The sequence below is a fragment of the Penicillium lagena genome (assembly GCF_028827675.1).
Source record: "Penicillium lagena strain IBT 129212 chromosome Unknown utg000002l_segment0_segment0, whole genome shotgun sequence".
Classification (NCBI taxonomy): Eukaryota; Fungi; Ascomycota; class Eurotiomycetes; order Eurotiales; family Aspergillaceae; genus Penicillium; species Penicillium lagena.
In genome coordinates, this window is record NW_026623223.1 from 4031655 (window position 1) to 4057220 (window position 25566).

At 54.4% G+C, this 25566-nt stretch overlaps 10 protein-coding genes across 10 annotated transcripts; 9 read left to right on the plus strand and 1 right to left on the minus strand.

The window, feature by feature from the left end:
• Window positions 1–58: 58 nt before the first annotated feature.
• N7510_004442 (uncharacterized protein) lies at window positions 59–487 on the plus strand (the record flags this gene model as incomplete). The annotated part of the gene is made up of 1 exon (XM_056976368.1): window positions 59–487. One exon carries the CDS (start codon window positions 59–61, stop codon window positions 485–487), a length of 429 nt encoding a protein of 142 aa, XP_056836324.1.
• Window positions 488–1451: 964 nt separating this feature from the next.
• N7510_004443 (putative RNA export mediator Gle1) lies at window positions 1452–3064 on the plus strand (the record flags this gene model as incomplete). The annotated part of the gene is made up of 2 exons (XM_056976369.1): window positions 1452–2237; window positions 2294–3064. The coding sequence occupies 2 exons, from the start codon at window positions 1452–1454 to the stop codon at window positions 3062–3064; spliced, it is 1557 nt and encodes a 518-aa protein (XP_056836325.1).
• Window positions 3065–3387: 323 nt separating this feature from the next.
• Window positions 3388–3807, plus strand: N7510_004444 (uncharacterized protein; the record flags this gene model as incomplete). The annotated part of the gene is made up of 1 exon (XM_056976370.1): window positions 3388–3807. One exon carries the CDS (start codon window positions 3388–3390, stop codon window positions 3805–3807), a length of 420 nt encoding a protein of 139 aa, XP_056836326.1.
• Window positions 3808–3982: 175 nt separating this feature from the next.
• Window positions 3983–4366, plus strand: N7510_004445 (uncharacterized protein; the record flags this gene model as incomplete). The annotated part of the gene is made up of 1 exon (XM_056976371.1): window positions 3983–4366. The coding sequence occupies one exon, from the start codon at window positions 3983–3985 to the stop codon at window positions 4364–4366; it is 384 nt and encodes a 127-aa protein (XP_056836327.1).
• Window positions 4367–4468: 102 nt separating this feature from the next.
• On the plus strand, window positions 4469–5383 carry bgt1 (1,3-beta-glucanosyltransferase Bgt1; the record flags this gene model as incomplete). Its single annotated transcript, XM_056976372.1, has 1 exon — window positions 4469–5383. One exon carries the CDS (start codon window positions 4469–4471, stop codon window positions 5381–5383), a length of 915 nt encoding a protein of 304 aa, XP_056836328.1.
• Window positions 5384–5975: 592 nt separating this feature from the next.
• On the plus strand, window positions 5976–12933 carry N7510_004447 (putative myosin class II heavy chain (MHC); the record flags this gene model as incomplete). The annotated part of the gene is made up of 2 exons (XM_056976373.1): window positions 5976–5994; window positions 6311–12933. 2 exons carry the CDS (start codon window positions 5976–5978, stop codon window positions 12931–12933), a joined length of 6642 nt encoding a protein of 2213 aa, XP_056836329.1.
• Window positions 12934–13876: 943 nt separating this feature from the next.
• On the plus strand, window positions 13877–14625 carry N7510_004448 (p24 family protein; the record flags this gene model as incomplete). The annotated part of the gene is made up of 3 exons (XM_056976374.1): window positions 13877–14074; window positions 14150–14357; window positions 14420–14625. The coding sequence occupies 3 exons, from the start codon at window positions 13877–13879 to the stop codon at window positions 14623–14625; spliced, it is 612 nt and encodes a 203-aa protein (XP_056836330.1).
• A 408-nt stretch (window positions 14626–15033) lies between these two features.
• Window positions 15034–15801, plus strand: N7510_004449 (uncharacterized protein; the record flags this gene model as incomplete). The annotated part of the gene is made up of 2 exons (XM_056976375.1): window positions 15034–15147; window positions 15385–15801. 2 exons carry the CDS (start codon window positions 15034–15036, stop codon window positions 15799–15801), a joined length of 531 nt encoding a protein of 176 aa, XP_056836331.1.
• A 235-nt stretch (window positions 15802–16036) lies between these two features.
• On the minus strand, window positions 16037–16902 carry N7510_004450 (uncharacterized protein; the record flags this gene model as incomplete). The annotated part of the gene is made up of 3 exons (XM_056976376.1): window positions 16037–16674; window positions 16787–16805; window positions 16861–16902. 3 exons carry the CDS (start codon window positions 16900–16902, stop codon window positions 16037–16039), a joined length of 699 nt encoding a protein of 232 aa, XP_056836332.1.
• Window positions 16903–17574: 672 nt separating this feature from the next.
• N7510_004451 (type I polyketide synthase) lies at window positions 17575–25544 on the plus strand (the record flags this gene model as incomplete). The annotated part of the gene is made up of 6 exons (XM_056976377.1): window positions 17575–18302; window positions 18359–18884; window positions 18944–19484; window positions 19538–24195; window positions 24256–24576; window positions 24630–25544. The coding sequence occupies 6 exons, from the start codon at window positions 17575–17577 to the stop codon at window positions 25542–25544; spliced, it is 7689 nt and encodes a 2562-aa protein (XP_056836333.1).
• Window positions 25545–25566: the final 22 nt, after the last annotated feature.

Here is a 25566-nt window from a genome sequence, read left to right on the forward strand (position 1 = left end):
ATGGGAGACGATGCACAGGGAGCAATTCTCTCGCCGGCAGGATGTCAATCAGCTTGCGATGCCCTTACCTAATGACGACCTCCGAGTCCGAGCATTCCAAAATGACGTCTGTGCTGTCCAATGTGGGATGATCGCAATTATTGAAGCAAAAGCCACCAACACGGCGACGAGTAGACCCCGGCAATGGAGACCCCGAGACAAGTATACAGCCAAGGCGGTCGGTCGACACAAGGACCGGCTGAGAGGACGAGCCTATTCAAAACGTTGGGAGGGTAGTGGGAAGGACCGAGTCGACGGACGGAGCTTGTCCCGTAGTGACCGCAACCCCTGTACACACAAGAGCGGAGGGGTGGAACGTTGGGCTCAGGAGCCTTTAGGACCACGGGCAATTATCGGACTCGAGCCGACCGACGGTGGGAAGCTTCTCTTTGATAATCTGGGACAGGACCCAAAGCCAAAGCGGTTGAGCGGTCCCCGAAGAGAATGACAACAATAGCAGGGGAAATTGGGATGGAGGGGTGGGCTAGACGGTGTAGGCACCGACTGGATCGAAGAAGGAACGATGGGGGAAGGAGAGAGAGAGATGGGGGGAGATGGAAAGGACAGAAGGACCGAGGGGAGAGAAGGAAGGAAGGAAAGGAGAGAAAGATGAAGTGAAAGACGAGCAAGTACAAAGCCGGTGTGGGGGAGGTACGGTACGGTAATCAGAGCAGGTCCTCCCTACTGGAGAGCGGTAAATACACGTATGGACCCTGGAGCCGTGGATGATCTCTCCATTATCATCGTCATCATCATGAGTTAGGTATTATTATCCATGCTGCATCCGTGGAAAGACGAGGGTCAATCGATCGCAATGCTGGGGAGCAGAATCGTGCTCAGGCCTCAGCATGAAGGTCTGAGTGCTTACGATACATGCTACCTTAGGGCTATTAAGCTGCTGCAGCAGTGTCCACTGGGGGACACTCGAAACGGGGCAACCGTGACAGAGTCTATGAGGGGGGAATAACTACAGGAAGGGAGACCCCGAATGGACCTTTGTTCTTTTTCGGTTCAGCGAGCTCGAGCGACTGAGGGAGCTCCCTCCTCCAGAGCTTGAGCTCGGTCTACCACGAGCGAACCGATGATGATGTTCATGATGATGCAAAGGAACCAGAACCAGACCCGCTCCCAGCCCCCCTACGCGCTGACTCAGCAGTATTTTATTTTGCTCCCGTTGCGGAAGAAGCTCAAGGTCCACAACTCTGTTGTAGACCTCGTTATTGATTGTCCCAACCGGAACGGGTTCACACTGCCATTCTCTTCACACCATGACCTCCTTGAACTCGACCATCTCCCCCGGCGATTAGCAGCAACGTTCCACCTTCCCCGCCTCGACCCACGATCTCGGGCCGTCGAGGTGACCGACCACCCACCCACGCGCCGCCTTTCCCTTCTTCACGACACTCTTTACCATGGCGCGAGGGAAGGTCCACGTCCCCCCGCTGGACAGTCCGTCCAAGCAGCTCATGCGCGATCTCGCGCAACAATTCGAGCAAGTCCGTCTCTTCGACCTCGACCTGAAGAAGGTCCACGCATACGAGCGAAAGGCATTCCACGACGAGCTCGACCGAAAGGAGCAAGAACTCGCGGCCCAGCACAATGCCGCCCTCGACGAAGCGGCCGCCTACCATGACCGGGTCCGAGAGGAAGCCGAGGCCTACCTGAAAGAACACATTCGGCAAGAGGAAGAAGAACGACAACGGAAGGAAGAGGAGGCGCGGAAAGAACGCGAGCGAATCCAGCGCGAGAAGGCCGAGAAGCTACGACGCGAGCAGGAAGAAAAAGCGCGGATTGAGGCGGATCGCAAGGCGAAGGAAGAGGCGAAAAAGAAGGCCGAACGAGAGGCTGAGCAAGCGCGGCAGGCCGCGCAGGCGGAGAAGGACCGTCAGGAACGGGAACGGGTAGAGGTTGAGAAGCGGAAACAGGAAGAAGAGGCCCAGAAGGCCAGGCAGGAGGCGGAGCAGAAAGCACGCAGTGAACAACAGGCTAAGGTCGGTGGTACTCGACTCACCGAGGCAGAGATCAAGGTCCAAGAACGTTACGTCGAGCTTCACAAAACCCTCAAGCAGGTACGGCAATGGCTACGCAACGTTGCCAAGGAAAACGCCTCGGCCAAGCAAGCCATGGGAGACATGCGCCGGTCAATCAAGAAGTGTGTAGGCCAGCTTCGAGATGGCAAGGGGACAAACAGACAACAAGTATGTAGCAGTCCCTTCTCTTTGTGATGTCTGCAAACCTGATCCCCCAAAAACAGATTGCACAGATCAAAGCCGAACTGGAAAAGGCGTCTAGTATTTCAGAGCCCTCAGTCGACGTGCGCAAATTCATTGCGTTCCCTCCTCCGGAGATTGCCAATTCAGAGGACAACAAAGCCCCAGCCCTCCTAATCTACGGTCTCAACATCTTCGCCAAGGCCCTTATTTCTGCCCTCATCAACGAGGCATCCATCAACCCGGGTCACGCCGAACCGGTCGGCATCATCGCCGCACAGATCTTCTCCATGGATGCCTTCATGTACAAGGGCATCCATATGTCCGACATCCTGTGGGCCAAGTACCGCGTCGTCTGCCCCGCACTCTGGGGGTTTACGGGCAACGAAAACACTGATGCCGGACGTCGTGCGTTGGGATGGTGGCGTGACGAAGCCGGTGGGCCTTTCGTCAGTGACCAAACACACGCGGACCGCATGACAGCCTTGGGCGCCGGCTACGCGGCACTATCCCTCCGCAACTTTGGCAAAACTCAGCGGCGGAATCCATTCCCCAACACGATGTTCTGGATATCACTCACGAAGATCCTGGCTATTCCACCTGGAGAAATGCAGGAGACGCATGTGACGCTGCTGGGTTCCATGCTGCGGTCTTCCGGGGAGCGCATCCTCGGGTTTTTCGGACAGTTCGGCCTTCTGTTGATGCGCCGGGCCATTGTGGATCTACCGGAAGTCCTCCCCAACAAAACTATGGGCGTTAACCAACTGAAACTGCTCAGGGAGCTGTACCAGCGGGAGAAGAACATCGACCTCTGAGTTGCCCCTTACAGACAAGGTAATATTCTCGCCGTACCATTTGAGTGTCGGAGTATGGCGTGTTCGGAGAACATTATTTAGATTTAGCCGACTGATGGATTCATGCATGGCCGAGTTATTTTGTATGAGTTGATGTCTCTGCCACCATTGTTAGTTAGTTCCATGCAGCGTTAGTGATCACAATTCATCCATCTTGATGGGAACATTGAAGACAAGAGGTCAGAGCGTCCTCTAGTCCGATGTCACGGGGGCCGGATCTACACAAGGACCGACTGACTTGACTCACACTACTCGCTACAAGATCATCATCATCATTATCAACTATGCTGCGCCTTTCACCGCGCCCTCTTCACCTCGCTAGAACCGGCGTCTCGACCCGCCCGCAACCACAACTCTTCCCCAGCCAGCTTCCGCGCCTCATCCGAGCCCCACCACCTAGTCTGTACTGGACGGGTCCACCCGCCTCGTCTCTTCCAACATCATCCGCTTTCTCAACCCGGGCCGGACTGCTCACCACAAAGCCCCGGCGTTCCAAATCAGATGAGGAGAAAGGTGACGAGGTCTATGAGAAACCTCCTTCTGTGAGCTTGGAATCTCTGGGAATCAGTCGGAATGTAAAGGTGTTCGTGATTATCGTGCTGGGGATCTTTGGTACGATCGAGACGTGGTTTTGGTGTAAGGCGGCGTGGGTGTGGTGGAAGAATCGATTTGGGGATGGCAGAGGGACTACAGAACGGAGATAGATGTTGAAGGGGTTTGCCTCTTTGCTTTCCATGTATACTACTACTTACTATTTCTCTCTACTCTGAATATACCCAGGGATCCATCTCTCCTCCCCAGCAAATAGTTAGGTAATGTCCAAATTCTCCTTTCTCCTACCAAGCAGACCGAGGCCCCAACACCACTCACACCGAACAAATGGAGAAACCCCTTGGCTCGTCTGCAGGACCATTCATCACATTACCATGGCTCACCAGAGGCGAAAGAAGAATTCCAGAAACGACCCGAGTCCAGACCGTTGATCGACCCAATCACCCCGGGCCCGAACCTTTCCGCGACCTGCTACGCGGACAATGGGGGATCGGCTCGGACATGCCGTTTGCCAGCCCAGCAGGTGGTCCGATGCGGCTCCACGCGCATCCCAGGGTTCGGAGATATCTGGGCTGGCGCAGTGACATCATGACTCTAGTGCGTCGAATAGTATCCCCAGTGCAAGGTCTGGTTCTGCTCCGTTCAGGGCCCCGAGAAAGGGCCGCGCAGGGCCTGAACAGGTTCTCTGGGTACCTTTTCTTTGATGTTTAAAAGGCCGCCGCCTGGCCGCTCTTCTTGTTCCTTGCTCTATATTGTACATACATACAATTCTCTCCTTGCATTCTTCCTCCATCTCCCGACACATTCCACATCATGCGTGCTAGCATCCTTCCTCTTGCCCTCGCCGCTCCGGCCGTGGTTTCGGCCACCCAGGGCACGCTGGGTCTCGCGCTCGGCGACAAGAACGCAGATGGCTCCTGCAAAGCCACCAGCGACTACGAGGCCGATTTCGCCGCCCTGAAGTCGCTGGCCAATTCCACCCTTGTTCGCACCTACTCATCCTCGGAATGCAACACGGCCGCGAACATCCTGCCCGCCGCCCAGTCCAGCGGCGTCAAGGTCGTCCTCGGCATGTGGCCAGACACCGATGCCTCGTTCAACCAGGACTTCAGCGCTCTCCAGTCTGCCGTACCGGGCAACGAGGCCGTCATTGAGGCCATCACCGTTGGCTCGGAGGCCCTGTACCGCGGCGATATGACCGCCGAAGCCCTCCTGGCCCGCATCAACCAGGTTAAAAGCGCATTCCCGCAGACCACCGTCGGTACCGCGGATAGCTGGAACAAGTACGCCGACGGCACCGCCGACCCCCTGATCCAGGGCAACGTCACCTACCTGATGGCCAACGCCTTCGCCTACTGGCAGGGCAGCCCGATCAGCAACGCGACCAACGTCTACTTCTCCGACATGAACGGCGCCATCCAGCACATCCAGCAGGTGGCCGGTAGCAATTTCGACAACATTCGCGTGCTGAACGGCGAAACTGGCTGGCCGACGGACGGCGGGTCGAACTATGCCGCCGCGCAGGCGGGCACGGCTAATGCCGCGGAGTTCTGGCAGGACGGTGTGTGCGCCATGCTCAACTCCGGGGTGGACGTGTTCTACTTTGAGGCATTTGATGAGTCGTGGAAGCCGGACAGCACGGGAGATAACGGGCAGGCGTCGAACGAGCAGCACTGGGGGCTGTTGACGGCGAGCCGCACGGCCAAGCTCAACGTCACTTGTCCCTAGAGTACATACATAGCACGGTCAAGTTCAACGTAACTTGTCCGTAGAGTACATACATAGAACAGCGAAGTTACATAGCATACCTCGATACAGAGGGGCCCCAAAAAATCAAGATGAGATTGACCAATGATGTGCCTCGAAATCACTGTCGTATGTAATGGTCTTGTCACGGCGAGCCGTGGATCTGGTACCCCTGAATCTCCAGACACGAACCACACCTCGCCGTGTTTATTTTGCGCTCACTACATGTATGCGGATTGCGCAAGGGAGGGAGGTGCAGGTGGACGGCAGTAGATAGACCAGAGAAAGGTAAGAAAGAGGGTAAAGAGTCATGTATAGATCCAATCCCACCCACTGGGGGCCGAGGACAAAAGGCCACAGTGACGCGACGCGCAGGGAACTCACTAGTAACGGCCAACCCTAAGCCACTCAGGGACCGAGTCCAACCCATGTATGTACCCGATACCTCGCGCAGCACGCACTGGCCCAGCCAACATCCAAGTACCCGGTACCCACCCCGTGGCCCGTGACGTGACGGCCTTTTTTTCCCTTTTCCCCTGTTCGTCGTCGTTCACCTCCTTCCTGTTGTTGCGCCATGGTCCATCCTGAGCCCGGTCTGTTGTGATCCCTATCCCACGACATCCTCGTCTACTGGGCCACCCCACTGCCAGATTGCTGGTCTTCCACACTCCCTTCCCCCCTCAACCCCAGATCACATCGGTTGTCCGCCAAGTGGTCTTCAATCTGCCCAGTGTGATTTCCATGCGTCAACATTCTGGACAATAAGCGGAGCGGCAAGCAAGTGCTTGCTGCAGGAGTCGACACGGACGGTATGTGACTGGTCCAATTTATCTTCCTTGCCACGCGAGAATTCCTTCTGTCTCAGTCTCCCTTGATTCCCCCACACGGCCACTAACCATGCACTTCCAGATCTAGATCATCCCGTCTCTTCCGCCCTTTCGGCGTCTTCTCCGCCCTTCCACTCGACAGACCACAACGACGACGACGGCAAGCCGCGCCAGGCCCCGGCTCTGATCCTATCGTCTCCGCCGTCAGGAGATTCGAGCTCGTCCGCCGCGGGTTCGCATTCACCCCCAAATTCTCCGCGGAGCATTGCCCTCGAGCCGCCACAGCTCCCCGTCTTCTCGGCACTTGGTCGAACTGAGGAGTCGCAGACGTTGTTGCCAGACCACCGCAGGAAAGACAGTGGTCTCTATTATACAACAACCTGGGGCTCCCCGTATGCGGCACCCAGTTCGCGCAGACTCTCGTTGACCCTCAGTCAATACGCCGGTGTCGATCACGGTTCAGGAGCCAGCTCGCCGGCCCCGGAGTCTCGGAGATCGAGTAACGCCCCGGAAGGAGATCCAGCCGCGCAGAACGAAGACAAATCGATTCGGGATTTCACTCAGGATTGGATCAACCAGTATCTCTCGGGTCAGCCGCGGAGCGAGCGCACCAACTGGTTGAGCGACGACTCTGGGAGCGAGGCCCCGTCACTTCTCGCAGCGCAGCAGCAGCAACAGCTCGCAGACGACGGTTCGGACGATTGGCTCGGTCTAGAGGGAGATATTCGGGACGACGACCTCCTCAAAACACCCACTCTCTCGGACTTTGTGGGTCGCAGCGCTGCTAGACTAAAAAAGAAGCTGCACAAGCGTGCGGAAACCCTGCGTCAAGAGGACTTTTGGGGATTCGCTTACGACCAAGATTCCCCGCAGAACAGTATGTCGGATATCAAGGAGATGGAGCCTTCCGTCGAAGCGGAGGTGATCAGCCCAACCTCGCCTGTGGAAAAGCCATTGCCTCCTGCGCCGGCTGAGGGGGATATGGAAATACCACAAGAACAGCCAGAGGAAGAATCTAAGCCGGCGCTGCCAAGACGGCACAAGTCCCAGGCCTCTGTCCACACTCCAAGACGGCGAAAGAAGTTGGCTTGGCGCGGCAAGGCCTGCATTGTGGACCTGCCAGTGGATGATAAAAGAGGGTCGGAGCAGCATGGAGATCGTCTCTTGACACCCGCAGATGTTCAGGAGCGGTTGAAACAATGGGAGGATGACGGATGGGATGTCCGTGGATTCAGCATCGGCTCGTCCGAAGATCCAACTGAGACGACAGACCTGGGCGGTTTCAGTCGACCACTATATCCCGATCCAGCTGAGATGCAAGCAGACCCAAAGAGCAAGGAGCCGGTCATTAACTTCCCCAACAAGGCCGTGTGGGATTCCTATGTAGCTGACTTGCAAGAGGAGAAGCTGCGGGCTCTGGGAGTATCCTTCGCCGAACCGGAGCCGGAACCCTCCATGTCTCCCGCCGAGGCTGCAATGAGCCAAACGCACACACCATTCCAAGGTCTTATCGGATCGCCGCCGCTGCCGACGCAGTCGGCAGGGAGCAATCCGCTAGCGCACCCTCATCCTTTCTCGCCACACTTTGGTCAGTCGACAACCACGACGAGTGGTGGTATGGGGTCATTGGCGTCTCCTGCATCACAATTTAGCGTTCAGACACCGTTTATGGGCGTCGAGCAGAACTATATGCCTGGATATCCATTCCAATTCCAGCCCACGCCGCCTGCTCAATCCATCACGCCCCAGAGCCTCCTCAATGCTCGTCAAGCCAGCTCGTCCACTGGACCCGGAGGTATGCACAACTTCTCGTCCATGTTGTCGCCAGTTTCCCCTCTGCATGATCAAAGCCCCTTCCACCCAGGGTTCGACGGTGCGGCTCCCTCCAAGGATGTTTTCAGCGATCAATTCGGTCAAGCCCGTGGCGATGGCCTGCCATTTCCTATGCCTCAGACCCCCATCAATGCGCCGCCGGATCAATTCCACGCTTCCAATGTTGAACTTGCTCAGCCGACCCCTCGCGGCCACGGTCACAATCTCAGCGAGACCCTGCAGCGCGGCTTGGACCAGATGGGACATCCCAACTATCACCTGGAGGAGTCGATTGAACGGCAGTTGGACGAAGACGATCATAATACTCAGCCTCTCAAAGCTGCTGAATTTCTCAACTCCCGCTGGGCGCTGCCGGAGAACGATGAAAGCACCTCTGGCCAGCCGCCTCACTCATTCGCCCAGCAAGCACACCAGTTCTTCGGGGACCATTATTTGCAGGACAATGGACACGAGGGATCTGATTTCGACACAAACCCCAGCCTCAGTGGAACGCCACAGGTTCGTGGAGCGCCATGGCACCCTGGTCACCATTCGAAACTGTCGACTTCGTCTCTGAACGTTGAAGCGAAGGAGTTCAATCCAACCGCCTCATTTGGATCCCAGGCTTCGCCATTCTCCAACAGCGCCTTCCAATTCGGTGGAATTGGTGAGCAGCACGGCTTTGGTGGTTTTGCGGCGGCTCCGGCGTTCGCTCCTGCTGGGCTTACCAATGGCTCGATGGACAGCACCACGCGCTCCGACGCCAACCGCAACTCGAATTTCAAGTTCTCTGCTGCCTCTTTCAATGTCGAGGCTCCAGAATTCAACCCGTCGGCCAGCCTCAACTCCACTGCCAGCACAGATATGCCTTCGGCCAACCGGACAAAGATCTTTGGTGACATCAATCTCGCGGAGATCTCTAAGCCGCCCAAGAAATCCAAGGCTATCCCGATTGTGCGACCCGATGAGGTTGAGAAGGAGAAAGAGGATGATGAAAACGTCGAGACCGAGGACATCAATGGCCGACCAGTTCCTACGGATCGTCATAAGCGTGCCCGTCGTGGCATTGGTCATGCCCAAGGCGAAGCTCGGTATAGCATCTCAACCCATCCTCTAGGCGAGACAGGCAACGTGCAGACCTCGAGCACGCTCCCTACCTTGGCTGAGGGCAAGGAGAACGCATTGCCGGAGGACCGGTCCATCGAACGCAAAGGAACGCCTGCCAGCGAGGCTACCACTTGGACTCTGTTTGATGCGAAAAACGAGGCTGAGGCTGCCAGATCCAATACAGCATCCCCGGCTCAGCTTGACCAAATCCAAGAACCGAAGCTGCCAGAAGATACCGTTGCCGATCAGGCTGAGTCTGAGCCGGCTGTCAAGCAGGTAAATGGGCCTCCCACTGACTCCAATGCTGTGGATCATGCCGCGAAGGAATCTATGGATTCTTCCAAGAATATGCTGTCGGCCACAGCCCCGCCTTTCGAGTTCAAACCTGCCGTTTCTGAATTTGTGCCGGTGACTGTTCAGCCATCCAGCTTTGCTGAGAAGGCGATCGATGAGCAAATGCCTCTGATTGATCAAAAACCGGTTGAAAAGAAGAAGCAGGGTGGTCTCATGGCCTCCCGCTTCGCTGCCGACACACCCCCGCCACAGCCCAAGGAGGACGAGCCTTCTCCATCTGCACAACAATTGAAGCGTGAGATTGGCTCACACTACCCTACGCGCACTCCTGAGCCCGCTTCTCGACAGGTCAAGAACCTGGACCAAGACTCCGGCTTGGAATCACCTGATGATGAGGAGTTGAACGCCATTATGGAGCAATTGAACGGTGACGATTCAGATGTCGGCATTGTACGCCAGACCACTCCCCTCCCACCACAGCAGGTCACCGACTCCGTGGGTGGTCCCACCAAGGAACAGCGATTCGGTTCTGCGGACGCCAGAGGCGATGCTCCCAGCCCGAGCCCTGGCGGTGGCCAGAGAACCTACAAGCTGGATATCCCCAAGCTTGGCTCGGACGTCGATGCGCAGAGCGTCGCTACCTTCTCACCCCAAAAGAGCCTCGTCTCTCGTCTTCAATCACCTGTCCGTCAACTTATCACGGAGAATGACCATGTTAGCGACTGGGATGACATGATCTCCTCGGGCGAAGACGAGAAGTTCATGAATCGCAACCGATTTTTCGACCGCCGCATCAACGACCTCGTTGGCTCCGCCATTGATGACCGGCTGGGACCCATGGAGCGTGCGCTGGGTGTCATCCAGCAGTCTGTTGCTTCTATCGCTGCCGGCTCCGCCAGTCGCCGGGTGTTCCGCAGTACTTCGGCTGAGTTTGAGGACAGCGATGCTGACGACGAAGACGATGAAGGGGGTCACGAGCAGTCCTCTGTCAGAGCCCGCTCTCCTCACTACATGCGGGACCGCAAGCTGGATATGCTGAAGAATGTTGTCATGGAGGCATTGGCCACCCATGACCTGCCCACTCGCGCACCACAGCACTCCAGCCATAGCGAAATCGCGCTGCTCAAGGAAAGCATTGCCGAATTGCAGGCCTTGACTATCAAGAAGCTCGCTCAGGATCCTGTCGGCGACATGCGCGAGATCCTCGAAGAAACGCTCGCGAAACAGCTGGCCGCGAATACTCCGCGTATGACTGACGCCGAGGAAATCGGTGCCGACAGCCTCATGCTCCAGATTGAGAGCCTCAAGACCATGCTGAGAATGGCTGATGAGCGTGCGGAAGCGGAGTATACGCAGCGCCGGGAGGCGCAAGAAAAGGTAGTCGAGTTTGAACGGCGCTTGAAGGTCGCTGAAGAAGATGCAGCTCGCCACAGCGCTGCCGCGGAAGATGCAGAGACCCGTTTCCTTCAATTCAAGGAAGAGAAGATTCCCTACTTTGAGAAGATGCAGTTCCGCTCGGACACCCTTGCCGAGGAGACTGAGACTCTGAAAGTCACCATCGCCGAGCTGTCCTCGAAGAATATTGCTCTTCAAGGTGACCTGGACGAATACCGTGTCTCCAGCGACAGTTACCGCAAGCAACTGAGCACCACCTCGGATGAGAACAAGACTCTCCACGAAACGATTGATCATCTCAGGGTTCGCATCGAAGACAATATGGCTGTCCGGCAGAACCTCACTGAGAAGTTCGACCGCCTCCAACAAGACATGGTCAACGCTACTCACGACATCGGCCGTGAGCAAGCTACATCGCGCCGAAAAGAAGAAGAGCAGACCGCCAGATACAATGAGCTGTACGCCTCGTATACTCGCGAAGTCAAACTGCGTGAAAAGCTGGAGCAAGATGTTAATGACCTCGAGCTCCAGGAGCGGGAATCCACCAAGGTCAAGTTCATGCTCGAGCAGTCACATGTGGAGAATGAAAAGCTGAACGAGCTGGTCACCAATCTGCGAAACGAGAACCATGAGATTCATCTCAAAGCTGCTCGCTTGGAGCGTGAGCTTAACGACTCTCAGGAGACCCACCGTTTGGATATCCAGCGCACCAAGTCCCAGATGGAGGCCGACGCGGACGCTTCCAACGGCCAGTCCGAGCTCGTTCGGGCCGAGCTGGAGGCACAAATCCTCCGTCTCCAGAGCCAGCTTGAGACCGCCACCGAATCCAAGGATACTGCTCTTGATGCTCAGAGCAAGATGCACGAGCGAGTCCTCAATGATCTCCGAGAACGCCATGGTCGTGCCCTGCACAACGGCTCCGAAGACCGCCAGCGGGGTGAGAGCCATTTGATGGACCGTCTTGCCCTGTCCGATGACAAGGTCAAGCACTTACAGGAGCGGGTGCAGCACCTTGAAGAGAAGCTCGAGATCGCTCAGTCTGCTGCCCGTGCCGCCGCCGAGGCTGCTCGTAGCGGCAAGGCTCCTAGCACTGAGGCTATCGCGGCGCCGGCGCCTGCCCATGCGCCCTCGCCGTCGATGTCCTTCAGCAAGGGCTCCAAGGAGCCTGAGAAGATTTCTCCCCAGGCTCTCCGTGAGTCGATCATGGTGCTTCAAGACCAGCTCCAGCAGCGTGAGACACGCATTGAGGAGCTCGAGCAGGAAGCTTCGACTGTTGATAAGGATGCGCCCAACAAGATCAAAGAACGCGACACCGAAATTACGTGGTTGCGCGAGGTTCTCGGTGTCCGCATCGATGACCTGCAGGACATCATCCGGACCCTCTCTCAGCCCAACTTCAACAAACATGCCGTCCGCGACGCCGCTATTCGTCTCAAGGCCAACCTGCAGATGCAGCAGCAGGAGAGAGAGCGAGCAATGTCAGGCAACAGCCTTTCGCTCCCTTCCCTCTCTGATCTCGCCGCCTCACCCCGTTCGCTCCCTCTCGCCGCGGCCGCAGCATGGGGCAACTGGCGCAAAGGCCGGGATAATTCCAATTCCAGCCTGAACCCCTCAGACCAAACCCCATCCAAGTCCAGCAACGCTGCCGGTGGCTTCTTGTCCGGCCTGCTCACACCACCTGGATCGCACGTCCGCCCAAACGCTCCTCCGCACACAGCTGCGCCGGCACGCAGCTCCTCCTACACGGAGACCCGGCCGTTGAGGGGATTCAACTCCACGCCTCGCCGTGGCTCCGTCCTGACTGAAACCGCCCTGGCCGACCCGCCCCAGACGCCTCCGCTCCTCCGCCGCTCGAGCTACGATCACGATGCCGAGCCGGGAAACTACGAGGAAGACAACTTCATGCCCGATGATATCGAGAGCACCGTCGGCGGCTTGGTCTCGGCGACAAGTCCCAGCCAGAACGAGCATGACGGTCCGTTTGGGCCGAGGATATCTGCTGAACCTGCTCCTGAGAGCCCTGTGGAAAGTCCTGTTGAGAGCCCTGTTGAGAGCCCTGTTGAAGAAGACGCTGCTGAAAACTCCGAAGACGAATGATCTTGCCTATTCTATCGTTTCCTAGACTGATTTTCATTTCTTTTATTTGCTTTGTGATTTTCCCGGGTCATCTCGTCGCAGAATGGACTGGAAGACGGAACCCTTTTTGCCTTGCGTGTCTTTTTTTTATCAGCGCCCTCACACACACACACTCTCTCTCTCTCTCTCTCTCTCTCTCTCTCTCTCTCTTTTTCTTTTCTTCATTTCTTTTCCCATACATACTTATCTTTTTTCTATGGCTTCCGCCTGTGATTTTTCCTTTCTTCTCTTTTCTCTCGGATTTGATACCACCTTCCGCTTTTTTTTCTGATCATTTACCCACACATGTACATTGGATCTTGCAACCTATGAGTCTCACCCCTCTCTCACATACCTAATTGTCTTCCTGCCGCTCTTTCGACCTGTTAGATATCTACTATTTCTTACTCTCATCTGTGTTCAGTGTCTGTGTCTTGTTGTTGTGTCTATAGTATACACCGTATAAGATTTTAGGAATTCACATTCATATATCCATACTCTCTGATTGGCTTTGCCTTTCTCCGCCTTGGGTCTTTGGGGGAGATACTAACTATTCTTCGATTATTCTGTTGAATCTAGGATCAGTATGTCTTCGGTATGTATTCAGTCTCAAAGGAGGGAGGTCACGAATATATATATTTTTGGACAGGCGCAGAGGTATCTTAAGATGCAATCAATTAGAACTTTCTATTCCTGTTAATTGACGAGTTCTATTTATTACCCTACTCGTTCCCTAGTCATAACAATATCCTCCCCATATACTTGGGTTCTTCACTGACTGGTTGCTGGGTGGTCCGAGCGTCTCCGGCCACCTTGCGCGTTGATCCGTCAACACTCCCTAACCATCCGCTTCAACCTCCTCCCTACCCCCATTTAATACATCTACTCCAGGTACTACGGAGCCGAGAATCTCCCATACCTCACGATGCGATTCTCTACGACCGCCCTCCTGGTCACCGCACTGGGGTGGATCACCGCCACGACCGCACACACCATCCAGCTCAAGTCTCACTCGCGAGAATGCTTCCACGAGGACCTACACAAGGACGACTTGATGACCGTCACCTTCCAGGTGGGCGATCGGGAGTTTGGAGGCAGTGGGAATCTGGACATTGACTTCTGGGTATGTCGTGAAAATATCTTGGTGCTGTGTTGACGAACAAGGGAAAACGGACTGCTGACCCCTTTCCAATTCCAGGTCGAGGACCCCCTGCGAAACCGCCAGTACTACAAGCAAGCCATCTCATCGGAAGACTACTCGTTCACCGCGCGCGCCGATGGCCGATACTCCTACTGCTTCAGCAATGAGGGCTGGACCTCCAACTCGAAGGAGGTCTCGTTCAACGTCCACGGCATTGTCTACGTGCCCGAGTCGGAAATGAACCAGGATCCCCTAGAGATCGAAGGTGAGAGAAGGAGCTCCGTCACAGGACATCACATAACGGGTTACTAATGGCATTGGGGCTAGTCCGCCATCTCTCCGAAAACCTGGCGAAGGTTCGTGATGAGCAGTCGTACATTGTTGTCCGGGAGCGCGTGCACCGGAATACTGCCGAGAGCACCAATGGCCGTGTGAAGTGGTGGAGTCTCTTCCAGCTGGTGGTGGTGATTGGCGAGGGCATCTTCCAGGTCTGGTGGCTGAAGCGCTTCTTCGAGGTGAGTTGGGTTGAGTAGCAGCCGAGGACGCGAATAGTCTGTGCTAACGATATGATCTGGGGAATATAGGTCAAGCGCGTTGTCTGATGTTGCCCTTCCTGGGCACCCTTGCACGAAGTATGATCCTGCGAATCGGGGGGTTTCTGGGTCTTGGATTGGATTGCTGAGACGAAAACCGGACATGCTGTTATGCAACCATCCATAGCCACTAATAGATTCTGTACTACTAAATTTGTGCCCCTCGTAGTTACATATTTGCGACAGGGATTAGTGGTCGTCATGGAAGATGAAAGACATCCAGCCCCGCAGGCTTTCTCCCCAGCAACAACTTCTTTTCTTTCTTCCTCCCAATGTAAGGACTACCATCCCAAGACACCTGGCGGAATCCCCTCGAGCGCCTTACATTTATCTATCTATCCATCGGAGATGGCCCAAAGTGGCCCCTTCGACGCTAGCGATCCGCTCTTCCACGTCTGTTGGCGGCGCCAGTCGTGCTCATCGTGCCTGTCCGGCGATGTCGCGTGCAGCTGGTGTCCCATTGTATGCCGACGATTTCTTTCTTCTTTCTGACATATACCATATGGTTTTTCTTTCTTTGCTATATTTACTGCATCTAAATGTAATAATGAATGTTTTTTGTTTTGGTCCGACGGCAGACAGAGTGGTGCTTGTTTCTTCTCCTTGCATTCCAGAATGGTGTTTCACCTCTCTCTCGCTTCCTCGCCTGGCCCTGTCAGTCAGGATGATGGCTAATCAATTAATCCGACTCAATAATAGTCTTCGACCTGCGTGCCCAACCCGGCCCGTCTCCCGATCTTCAGCCCCATCCGCTCCTCGCATCTCTGTCCGCTCGGCTCCAAGGAACGATGGGAGCTGCGCGCTGCGCCCTTTGGGTGCAACGTCAGCACCTTGACGGTCCTATCTGTTTTGGTTGCTGTGTTGTCTTCGCTAGCGCTGGCCGGACTGGTGTATCTGGTGGTTTGGGCGGTGCAGCGGCTGCGCTCCCGTTGGAAGGATGCTCAGTATGAGCGGCTGGATGATGGCCAGGGGCTGGAACCGACGAGCTGTGGCTGTCAGGACTGGGGACTCCTCGCGTGGCTATTGAGTCTCGTGGGCGGCCAGGGCCAGGACCAGGCACAGGCGTCGGGGGAGCCCGAGGAAGAGAATAATGAGACGAGCCCGTTATTGAACTGAATGTTGCTATCGCACGACCGTTGGAGTTTCCTGTTCGAGAATACCAGTTGGGGATCTGCTGCTACTTTCATCTAGGAGATTTCTGCTCCACTGCTCTGCCTGGCGTCGGGGATTTGTTTTGCTGTATGCTACTGCTGAGGCATGCTGAGGTCGATCTAGACCTGCCTCTTCTTCTGGTTGTGATTTATGAAAGTATAGAACCAATGGAATATTTCTACACCGAAACGCAGCCATCTCAATTGTCTACTGACAATATCATCTCCCGAACAACAACCGCCAGATCGTCCACCGTTTGCTTTCCCCGAGGAATGACGTGCCCGCCTCCATGGTCAAACAACTCGGCGTTGTCCGGATCGCAGACATTGTACAAGGCCATGGAAGCATCGAGGAAAGGGTCCGCCGCACCAACCACATGGCAAGTGGGAATGGTGATCGTTTCGCCCTCGTTATCGCTGTCTTCATCCGCCGCCAGGATTGTCGCGCCAGTTTCTGGGTCTAGTACCGGCCATCCGCAGATGAGCACGGCGCATTTCAGTCTTGGGGCTCGGCCATGTTGCTTGCGCCTGCGTTCCTCCTCCAGAATGAGCGTGGCTGCGATCTTCGCACCCTCGGAGTAGCCGATCACGCCGGCGATGTCGTCCTCGGTGTCCAGGATCCCGATTAACCGGTCCATGACTTTGCGAATACTGGAAAATGTGGGATGGCCCGCCAGATCCATGGCGAACTTCATAGTATCTTCCGGGGTGTCGCGCCGGGGGAAGTCCAAAATATTGAAGTTGATCAGGTCGGGGTCATCGACTTCGGCAAACGTGAAATTGGGCGGCGGCCCAAAAAATCCTCCAGCCCTGGCGGAGGAGTGAAGGGCGTCGTGCCCTGAGTGAAGTAGAAGTCGGCAGAGCCATCGGACAAGAGACGATCGCAAAATGGCCCTGGATGCACGAGGGGTGGTCAGATCTATCCGCTGATTAGAACGTGCCGCGCTTACCTAGCTGCGTTTTAAACGCCTAAACTCCCGTTAGCCTCAACTCAACTTCCACGTGCAGACAAGTTTAAACGGACCTTAGCATTGCAAAATGCGCCGGGCAGACAGAGAAACCTCATGATGGCGGGAAGTATATTGGTGATCGGACTAACTAACAAGCAGAGAACAATTATCACATATCGCCCTCGCGGAATGACTAGTAGCTGAAGGCAAGATAATGGAATTCCTTGCCAGGGACTCTTCAAACACAGGAGAAATCCGAGCCCCCCCTTCGCTGGAATGCACCCTCACTTTAGCAAGGGCCACGGGACGAACAATAGTGGTCCGGAGGACGGCGCTACACGGGGTATGCGGCGAAACCGATGGACTCAACAACCAGATCTACAGCCCTAGGTCCTGTCTAACGAGGGTGTGTCTCTGAACCTTCCTACTCCCTGTCTTGAACTTCATAGTATTGATGTGCGTCATCAAGGAACATGGCATGGGCCTCTAATTCAGCTATCCTTGCCCGGCTCAGGGCACGATCTGCAGCTACACACTGGGCCGTCATGCAAGGGACGACATCAACTCCCATAACTCGTTCCGGGATTATGATTTTTCTGCCGACCTGCTGACCGGCCAGATGGTCCCTTCCGATACGTGGCCGACTATATATCCGATTCTTCCCCAGTAAACCGCGGCCCTGCGCTTATCGAGATTCCCTTTTTCCGACTTTGCTGGGCCATGTCCGTTCCAAGTAACTACCTGAGTTGATATCTTGGAACATCCCGACACGCCTTTTCTCCCAAAATATGCGCCTTCAACCGCCCGACGGGGCTGGGACACCAGTCACCAACGGGGTGCATAAGGAGGAGATGCCCGTGGATGCACCCAAGCGCATGGCCATTATCGGCATGGCCTGCCGCCTTCCAGGGCAGGTGTCTACCCTCGATGACTTCTGGGACCTATGCTCGCGAGCCCGGAGCGCATGGTCTCCGATTCCTAAAAGTCGATTCAACGCCGAAGCTTTTTCTCACCCTAACCCTGATCGATCCGGCTCTATCAATGCCAAAGGCGCCCACTTTCTAGACGAGGATATTGGATTGTTTGATGCGCCTTTCTTTAAAATTACACTGCAAGAGGCGCGCTCTCTCGATCCACAACAGCGCATACTGCTGGAATGTGTCTATGAAGCTTTGGAAAATGCAGGTGTTCCAAATCACTCTATCGCCGGCCGAAACGTCGGTGTGTTTACAGGAGGCTCATTTGCGGACTACGACTCGAACAACACCAAGGATATGGAAGCAGTGCCAATGTACTCGGCCACCGGCACCGCTTTGTCACTTCAGGCAAATCGCATTTCATATTATTTCGACCTGACTGGGCCGAGTGTCACGGTCGACACGGCGTGTTCTTCCAGTTTGGCTGCTTTGCATCTAGCATGCCAAAGTATTCGCAACGGTGAATGCACCATGGCAATTGTAGGAGGTTGTCATCTGAACATATTCCCAGAAGCCTTTGTTTCTATGAGTCGGGCTCGGTAAGAACATGCGATATCAATGACGTCTATTTTCAGTTACTAATATACTTATCAAGGCTTCTTTCGGAATCCGGCAAGTCATATGCATTTGACCATAGAGCAAGTGGATTTGGCCGCGGCGAAGGTGCGGGGGTTATCATTTTGAAATCCTTGGAAGACGCACGTATAGCTGGAGATATCATCCGATCAGTGGTTGTCAACAGCGGTATCAACCAAGATGGACGGACAAGAGGCATTTCAATGCCCAATAGCGCCGCACAGGAGGCCCTCATGCGCCAGGTCTACAAGTCCGCTGGTATCAGTCCGTCCCAAACCGGATTTGTCGAAGCCCACGGAACGGGGACCAAAGTTGGAGATCCCCTGGAAGCTAGGGCGTTACAGGCAGTCTTTGGAGAGGGACGCACGCCGCGGCAACCGCTATTTCTCGGCTCAGTTAAGTCCAACATTGGCCATCTGGAAGGAGCTAGCGGTATTGTCTCGGTAATCAAGGCTGCCCTGATGCTCGAACGGGGCTTTATTCTACCCAATTGCAACTTCGAGAAGGCCAATGAGGAGATTCCCCTGGAAAAATGGAATATGAAAGTGAGATGACCGCGGAGAGAATGTGATGCAAGAGAGTATGCTGACAATTTCCTAACGAGCAGATTCCAAAGAAATTGCAGCCCTGGCCACGGGGTAAAACCTATGCCAGTGTGAACAATTTTGGTTTCGGTGGAACCAATGCCCACGTCGTCCTTGAGCGTGGTCCTCGACATGACGGCGAGGGAATGCAGAACACAGACCCTCTAAAGCGCAAACTATACATTGTGTCAGCTCATGATAAACGGGCAGCCTTGCAGCTTTCAAAAGAATTGGCAGCATATCTGGACCTCAACCCACCAGCATTCACAGACAGCCTGATGGACAAGATAGCTTATACCCTCGGCCAGCGGCGGAGCTTCCTACCATGGAGGGTTGCCGTATCTGCATCTTCATATATGGTATTGAATGAGTATCTGTCTAAAGACCCAGAGCCAATTCGTTCTTCTCGCGAACCAAGTGTTGGCTTTGTATTCACCGGACAGGGAGCACAGTGGCATGGCATGGGTAAAGAGCTTCTGGGTACATATCCTGTTTTCCAGAAGACAATGCAAGCTGTGGATACTTATTTGAAGACTTTCGGGGCAAATTTCTCCATTACTGGTATGTTAACCACTTTACTCCACCTTCATTCGCACATACTAAATCTCTTCAAGAGGAGTTATTACTAGAGGATTCCAATGCCAGCTCACTATCTGCTGCCTATATGAGCCAACCTGCTTGCACGGCGGTCCAGCTGGCACTGGTTGATCTTCTTGCGTCTTGGGGAGTTCGTCCTAAGGCAGTCGTGGGGCATTCGAGCGGAGAAATTGCAGCGGCCTATGCAGCGGGAATTTTGGGATTGGAAGACTGCGTCCGCGTGGCATATTTCCGAGGAGTCGCAGCAAACCTTCTCGCAAACGACAAAACAGTTCAGGGAGCTATGCTGGCAGTGGGTGCCAATGCTGGAGAAGTCCAACAAATTCTGGATGCCATGCGAGGCCAACGAGCTGTCATCGCCTGCGTGAACAGCGAGTCGAGTGTTACATTGTCTGGAGATCGAGATGTCATCGTGGAGCTCCAAGCCGCCTTGGACAAAGAGGGCATATTCACCCGCCGACTCCAAGTTGATGTCGCCTACCACTCTCATCACATGCAGCAAGTTGCTCAGCAGTACAAGTCATTGCTTGGGAAAATCGCACCTCGAGCATCCGACATTCCTTTCCATTCATCGGTCCGTGGCGGTCTGGTTGCGGGAACTTCTTTGGATGCCTCGTACTGGGTCGATAACCTGGTCTCCCGCGTGGAGTTCGTAAAGGGGCTGCAGAGTCTGCTGGCAGACACACAGGCCTCTACTCAGATTACCAGTTTGGTCGAGATAGGTCCTCATCCTGCACTTCAAACGCCAGTCAAAGATATCGTTCGACTACACGCGCCCACCCGGAATGTGCAGTATTCACACAGTTTGAAACGCAAGGCCGACGCCATTGAAGCCATCCAAAATCTGGCTGCCTCTCTATTTGTCCAGGGGATGACGCTCGACTTCGAAGCTATCAACTTTCCAGATTTCGCGCGAAGCCAAAGAAAACCTACTCTGCTCACCAACCTCCCAAAATACCCCTGGAACCACACTGAGAAGTACTGGTTTTGCTCGCGCTTGGGCCAAAATCTCTTTCATCGCCAGTTCCCGCGTAGTGATCTGATTGGCAGCCTTTGCGTTGAGAATGTGGACCTCGAACCTCGTTGGAGAAACATCATTCGCGCCGACGACCATCCCTGGGTTCGTCAGCACCGAGTCCATGACAGCAATGTCTATCCAATGACTGGATTCCTCGCCATGGCTATGGAGGCAATCTCGCAGCAGGCACAACTGCATCACATCACACCTGGCAAAATTCACCTTCGTGATATTTCTATCAGTCGTGTCCTCGCAATCCCAGACAATGCATCGGTGGAAACCATGATCAGCCTACGCTCATGTCGAACCGAGCCGGGCAAATCAGTTCGTGGCTGGCATGAGTTCAAGGTATTCTCTTGGGCTGAAGGCCGAGGTTGGGATCAACACTGTAACGGCTTCGTGATGGTTCAAGAAGTCAAGGACGCAAACCCTGTGGATGGATCTCGACAACAAGCAGCGGTGGATGCAGAACTTTCTCTGGAGGCATTGAAATTGCAAGACTCATGCAATGTGTCGGTGGACAGGCAAGTTCTGTATGACAACATCACACAGTGCGGCGTCGAATATGGCCCAATCTTCCATGGATTGTCGAACATTACTGCCAGCACAAACCAGCAAGCCATGGCCACAGTGATTGTTCCGGACACCAAAGCCTGCATGCCATATGAATATGAGAGTGATTGCATTGTTCACCCAGTGACCCTTGATCGAATTTGCCAACTGATGTGGGTTCTCCGGGGATATGGCCAGCCAGACAGTCCCAAGACCACCTATGTCCCATCACATCTCAAAACTGTTTCAGTTTCGTTAACTCATGAAATACGCGCTGGCACACAATTTCAACTCTATGGCCACGGATCTGGAATTGATCCTGCAACCAATACCGAGAACAATCGCATCATCGCGACTGACACCCAAAGTTCCACAGACGTTGTCATTGACATCAATGGAATGACGCTCGTGCCCATGTCCAACGATATCAAAGGCTCCAAAGACATTACCCCCGACCCAATGTGCTACAAACTTCGTTGGGAGCCCTGCTTCGAGTTTCTCTCTGAAAGTGACTATCAAAAACTCCCCCGCCCGGATACTGACGCTGTTACTGGAGGACAAAGAATGAGCCTACTCGACCGTGTTGCTGAGCAATACCTTCGGCAGGTGTTACACTTGGTGCCAGAGGAGGAGTTTGAGACCTTCCCAAGCCACCATCAGAAATTCTATCGCTGGGCTCAGAAGACATGCCAAGCTGCCGGACCAGCAGATGTCCTCTCGGATCAGACCATCAACGAGATGAGGACAGCAAATGGAGCGGGCGATCTGACATGCAGAGTGGGCGAACTTCTTCCCCAAATTCTTCGCGGCCATGTCGACCCGCTTACTGTCATGCTGGAGGATGACAGGCTCAGCAAGCACTACCAGGACCTCGACAGTCTGCGCGAAGCTTATGCGAATGCATCAGTCTGCATTGACAAGATGGCTCACCAGAACCCCGAGCTCAACATCATCGAGATTGGTGCTGGAACCGGAGGTGCTACTTTGCCAATCTTGCAAAGCCTCGGTGGAGGTGAAGTCGGATCCACGCCTCGGTTTGGACACTACACCTACACCGACATCTCTCCGGGATTTTTCGAGAAGGCAAATACAAAGTTCGAAAATTGGAGCCATCTCATGACATACCAGACTCTCGATATCTCGGCGGATCCGACTGAGCAGGGCTTTAACCCGGGCTCATATGATATGGTCATCGCGTGTAACGTCTTGCATGCCACTCCCGAGATTAACCAAACTATGGCAAATATCCGCTCCCTGTTACGGCCCGGCGGCAAGCTGATGCTCATTGAGGAGACTGTGTCAAAGGCGAGACATTTCCCGTTCGCACTTTTGTCTGGTTGGTGGCTCGCCAGTGATGAGATTCGCAAAGACGGGCCGCTTCTTAACGTTGAGGGTTGGAGCAGCGTGATGAAGGCAAACGACTTCACTGGAATTGACCTCTGCCTTGAAGAGTATCCAGGAGCTTCTCACCAGTCCGGATGCTTGATGATGTCTACCGCCAATGGCGCAAGAATTGGGCCGACAAATTCTGGAGATGTAATCGTTGTTGGAATGGATTCTATCGGAAGCGTGTCTTCTCTAGCTCTGGAAGCTGGTTTGAAGAAAATCACTGGCGCTGCACCAGTGAACATCGATGACGTGGCCACCGCCGATGTTACAGGAAAATGGTGTATATTCCTTGGAGGAATGGATCGGTCAATCCTGGCGCATCTCACTCGAGACAAGTTCGAAGCCATTCAACGCTTGGCCGGCCGAGCCAGAGGATTGTTGTGGGTGGCCAGACACAACAAAATCAACTCACGGTCTCTCGGTTCGAACATGATCATTGGCCTTGCTCGAACAATCAGGTCGGAGACTGGTCTGCCATTCGTGACACTGGACTTGGGCGAGCAGGAGCGCATGTCTGATGCAGAGGCCGTAGAACACATGCTCAATGTATTCGACAGCACGTTTTGCCGCAAGTCACAGCTCGTGCAGGGGGACATGGAATTTGTTGTTCGAAATGGAAATGTCTGTGTTCCTCGGCTTATCGACAACCCGGCTCTCAATTTGAGCGTTCAACAGGAGACGAAGAACACACCACCGCAATTGCAGCTCTTCAAGCAAAAAAGAGCGCTGAGACTGAGCGCAGGCGAAGGCCGTGTTCTGGATGAGCTGTATTTCACAGATGACATTGCATACACCACCCCGCTACCGGCTGACCACATCGAGATTCAAGTACAGTGCGCCGCCCTGAATTTCCGGGATGTCTTGATGGCCATGGGTCAGCTTCAAGGAGACAGGCTTGGCCAAGAGTGCAGCGGTATTATCACCCGTGTCGGAACCGCCGTGACTGATTTCAAGACTGGAGATCGGGTATGCGCAATGTCGCCTGGATCACTGTCAACCTACTCGCGCTGTCCAGCATCTGCGGCATGGTCCATGCCAGAGAACATGTCATGGGAGGTAGCAGCATCAATTCCAGCTGTTTTCTGCACTGCATACTACTCACTGGTTGACCTCGGCCGTCTGGCGCAGGGTGAGAGCATTCTCATCCATGCTGCCGCAGGAGGTGTTGGGCAAGCAGCCATCATTATTGCCCAGCGCATCGGCGCCAAGATCTTCGTTACCGTTGGAAGTGAAGAGAAGAAGAAATTCCTGATGGAGACTTACCAGCTCAATGAAGGTCAGATATTCTTCAGCCGTGACACTTCCTTCGCCCAGGGAATCCACCGCGCTACCGGTGGACAGGGAGTGGATGTTGCCCTCAACTCCTTGAGCGGCGATGCTCTGCAGGCAACTTTCGAGTGTGTTGCTCCGTTCGGTCGATTCATCGAGCTGGGAAAGCGCGATATCACTCAGAACTCACGACTGGAAATGGCCCATTTCAATCAGAACTTGTCATTTGCTTCTGTTGATCTGAACATGGTGCGAGAAAAGCGGCCGCACTTGTTGAAGCGATTGCTCCGCGACTCATTCCAGATTTTCATCGACTCTGGGGCCCAGTCTCGCTGGCCTATTTCTAAGATTCCTGTCTGTAATGTCGAGAATGGGTTCCGGGCGTTGCAGGGTGGGCAGGTTATTGGCAAGATGGTAGTCCAAATGACGGATGATGCCATGGTCAAGGTGAGAAAGATGTTCTCACAAACAAACAGCCTGATAACTTGGACTAACCATAATACATAGGTTCATCCGCCACGCAAAGAACAAGCTCTCCTACGGTCAGATGCTTCGTACATTGTTGTGGGTGGAACTGGGGGTATCGGCCTCGATCTTGCCAGTTGGTTACCGCAAAAGGGAGCAAGGCATCTTGTACTTGTTTCTCGGAGCGGAGTATCGACAGAAATGGCTCAGAAAACTGTCGAAGACCTCACTCACGCTGGAGTCACGGTGGAGGTTTGCCAATGTGATATTGCCAGCCAGCAGAGCGTGGATCAGAATTTGGCTCCGTTGCTCAGCCGGTCACCTCCTGTTCGTGGTGTCATCTATGGTGCTATGGTTCTTCGGGTACAGATTTTGGCATTCTTATCATACTTGGCTTGCATGCTAATATTTCTCAGGATACACTGTTCGAAAAAATGAGCTTCGAAGACTATGAAACCGTTGTGCGCCCCAGGGTCCACGGAATCTGGAACTTGCAACGTGCCTTGCAGAACACCAAAAACATTGAAAACATTGATTTCTTTGTCACACTCTCCTCCGCCGCTAGCTTTGTTGGAAACCTGGGCCAGTCAGCATACAGCGCCAGTGGAACATTTATGGCGGCACTCGCCCAATATTCCGATACAGCGAAGATGCCATGTACAACGATTGACCTTCCCATCGTTCGTGGGGTGGGATATCTGGCAGACGACGGAAAGCGTGAGCAAATAGCTGCGCAACTCGGCACCGAGTCTGTCGATGCAAACGACATTCGTGGCCTTGTTGCTGCTGCAATTCGAAAGGAAATGCAGGAGACATGTGACGGTCACTGCGTGGTGGGATTTGACGGTGTCAAGACTACACCAGCGACTGAGCAGCCATTCTGGGTGAACGACACCAAGCTATCTCATCTCTTGCGTCTGTCAACCCTCGCGGAAGCAGGGACGCTTGCCGATGCCGCGCAGGGCAACATGGACATCTCACCCGCCTCTGCAGTCCGGCAGTCTCACTCCCGAGAGACCGCCTCTGCAATTATTGCCACTGCAGTATTACAGAAAATCTCCAGCATTCTCATGCGTCCAGCGGAGGAACTGGACCCCACACTACCCATCTCTGTATATGGGCTGGACTCGCTGGTTGCCATTGAAATCAGAAACTGGATCACACGCGAGCTGGAGGCCAATCTGCAGATTCTTGAGATCTTAACAAGTGATTCCGTTCCGGCTCTCGCTGAGCTCATTCTGCGAAAGTCAGGCATTTTGACCCCAGAAGTGAAAGTGGAGTGGGGATTGAACAAGCCTGAGGTCCTGGTAAATGGAGACGGAAAGCATTGATAGGGGGATCGAAAATAAATTG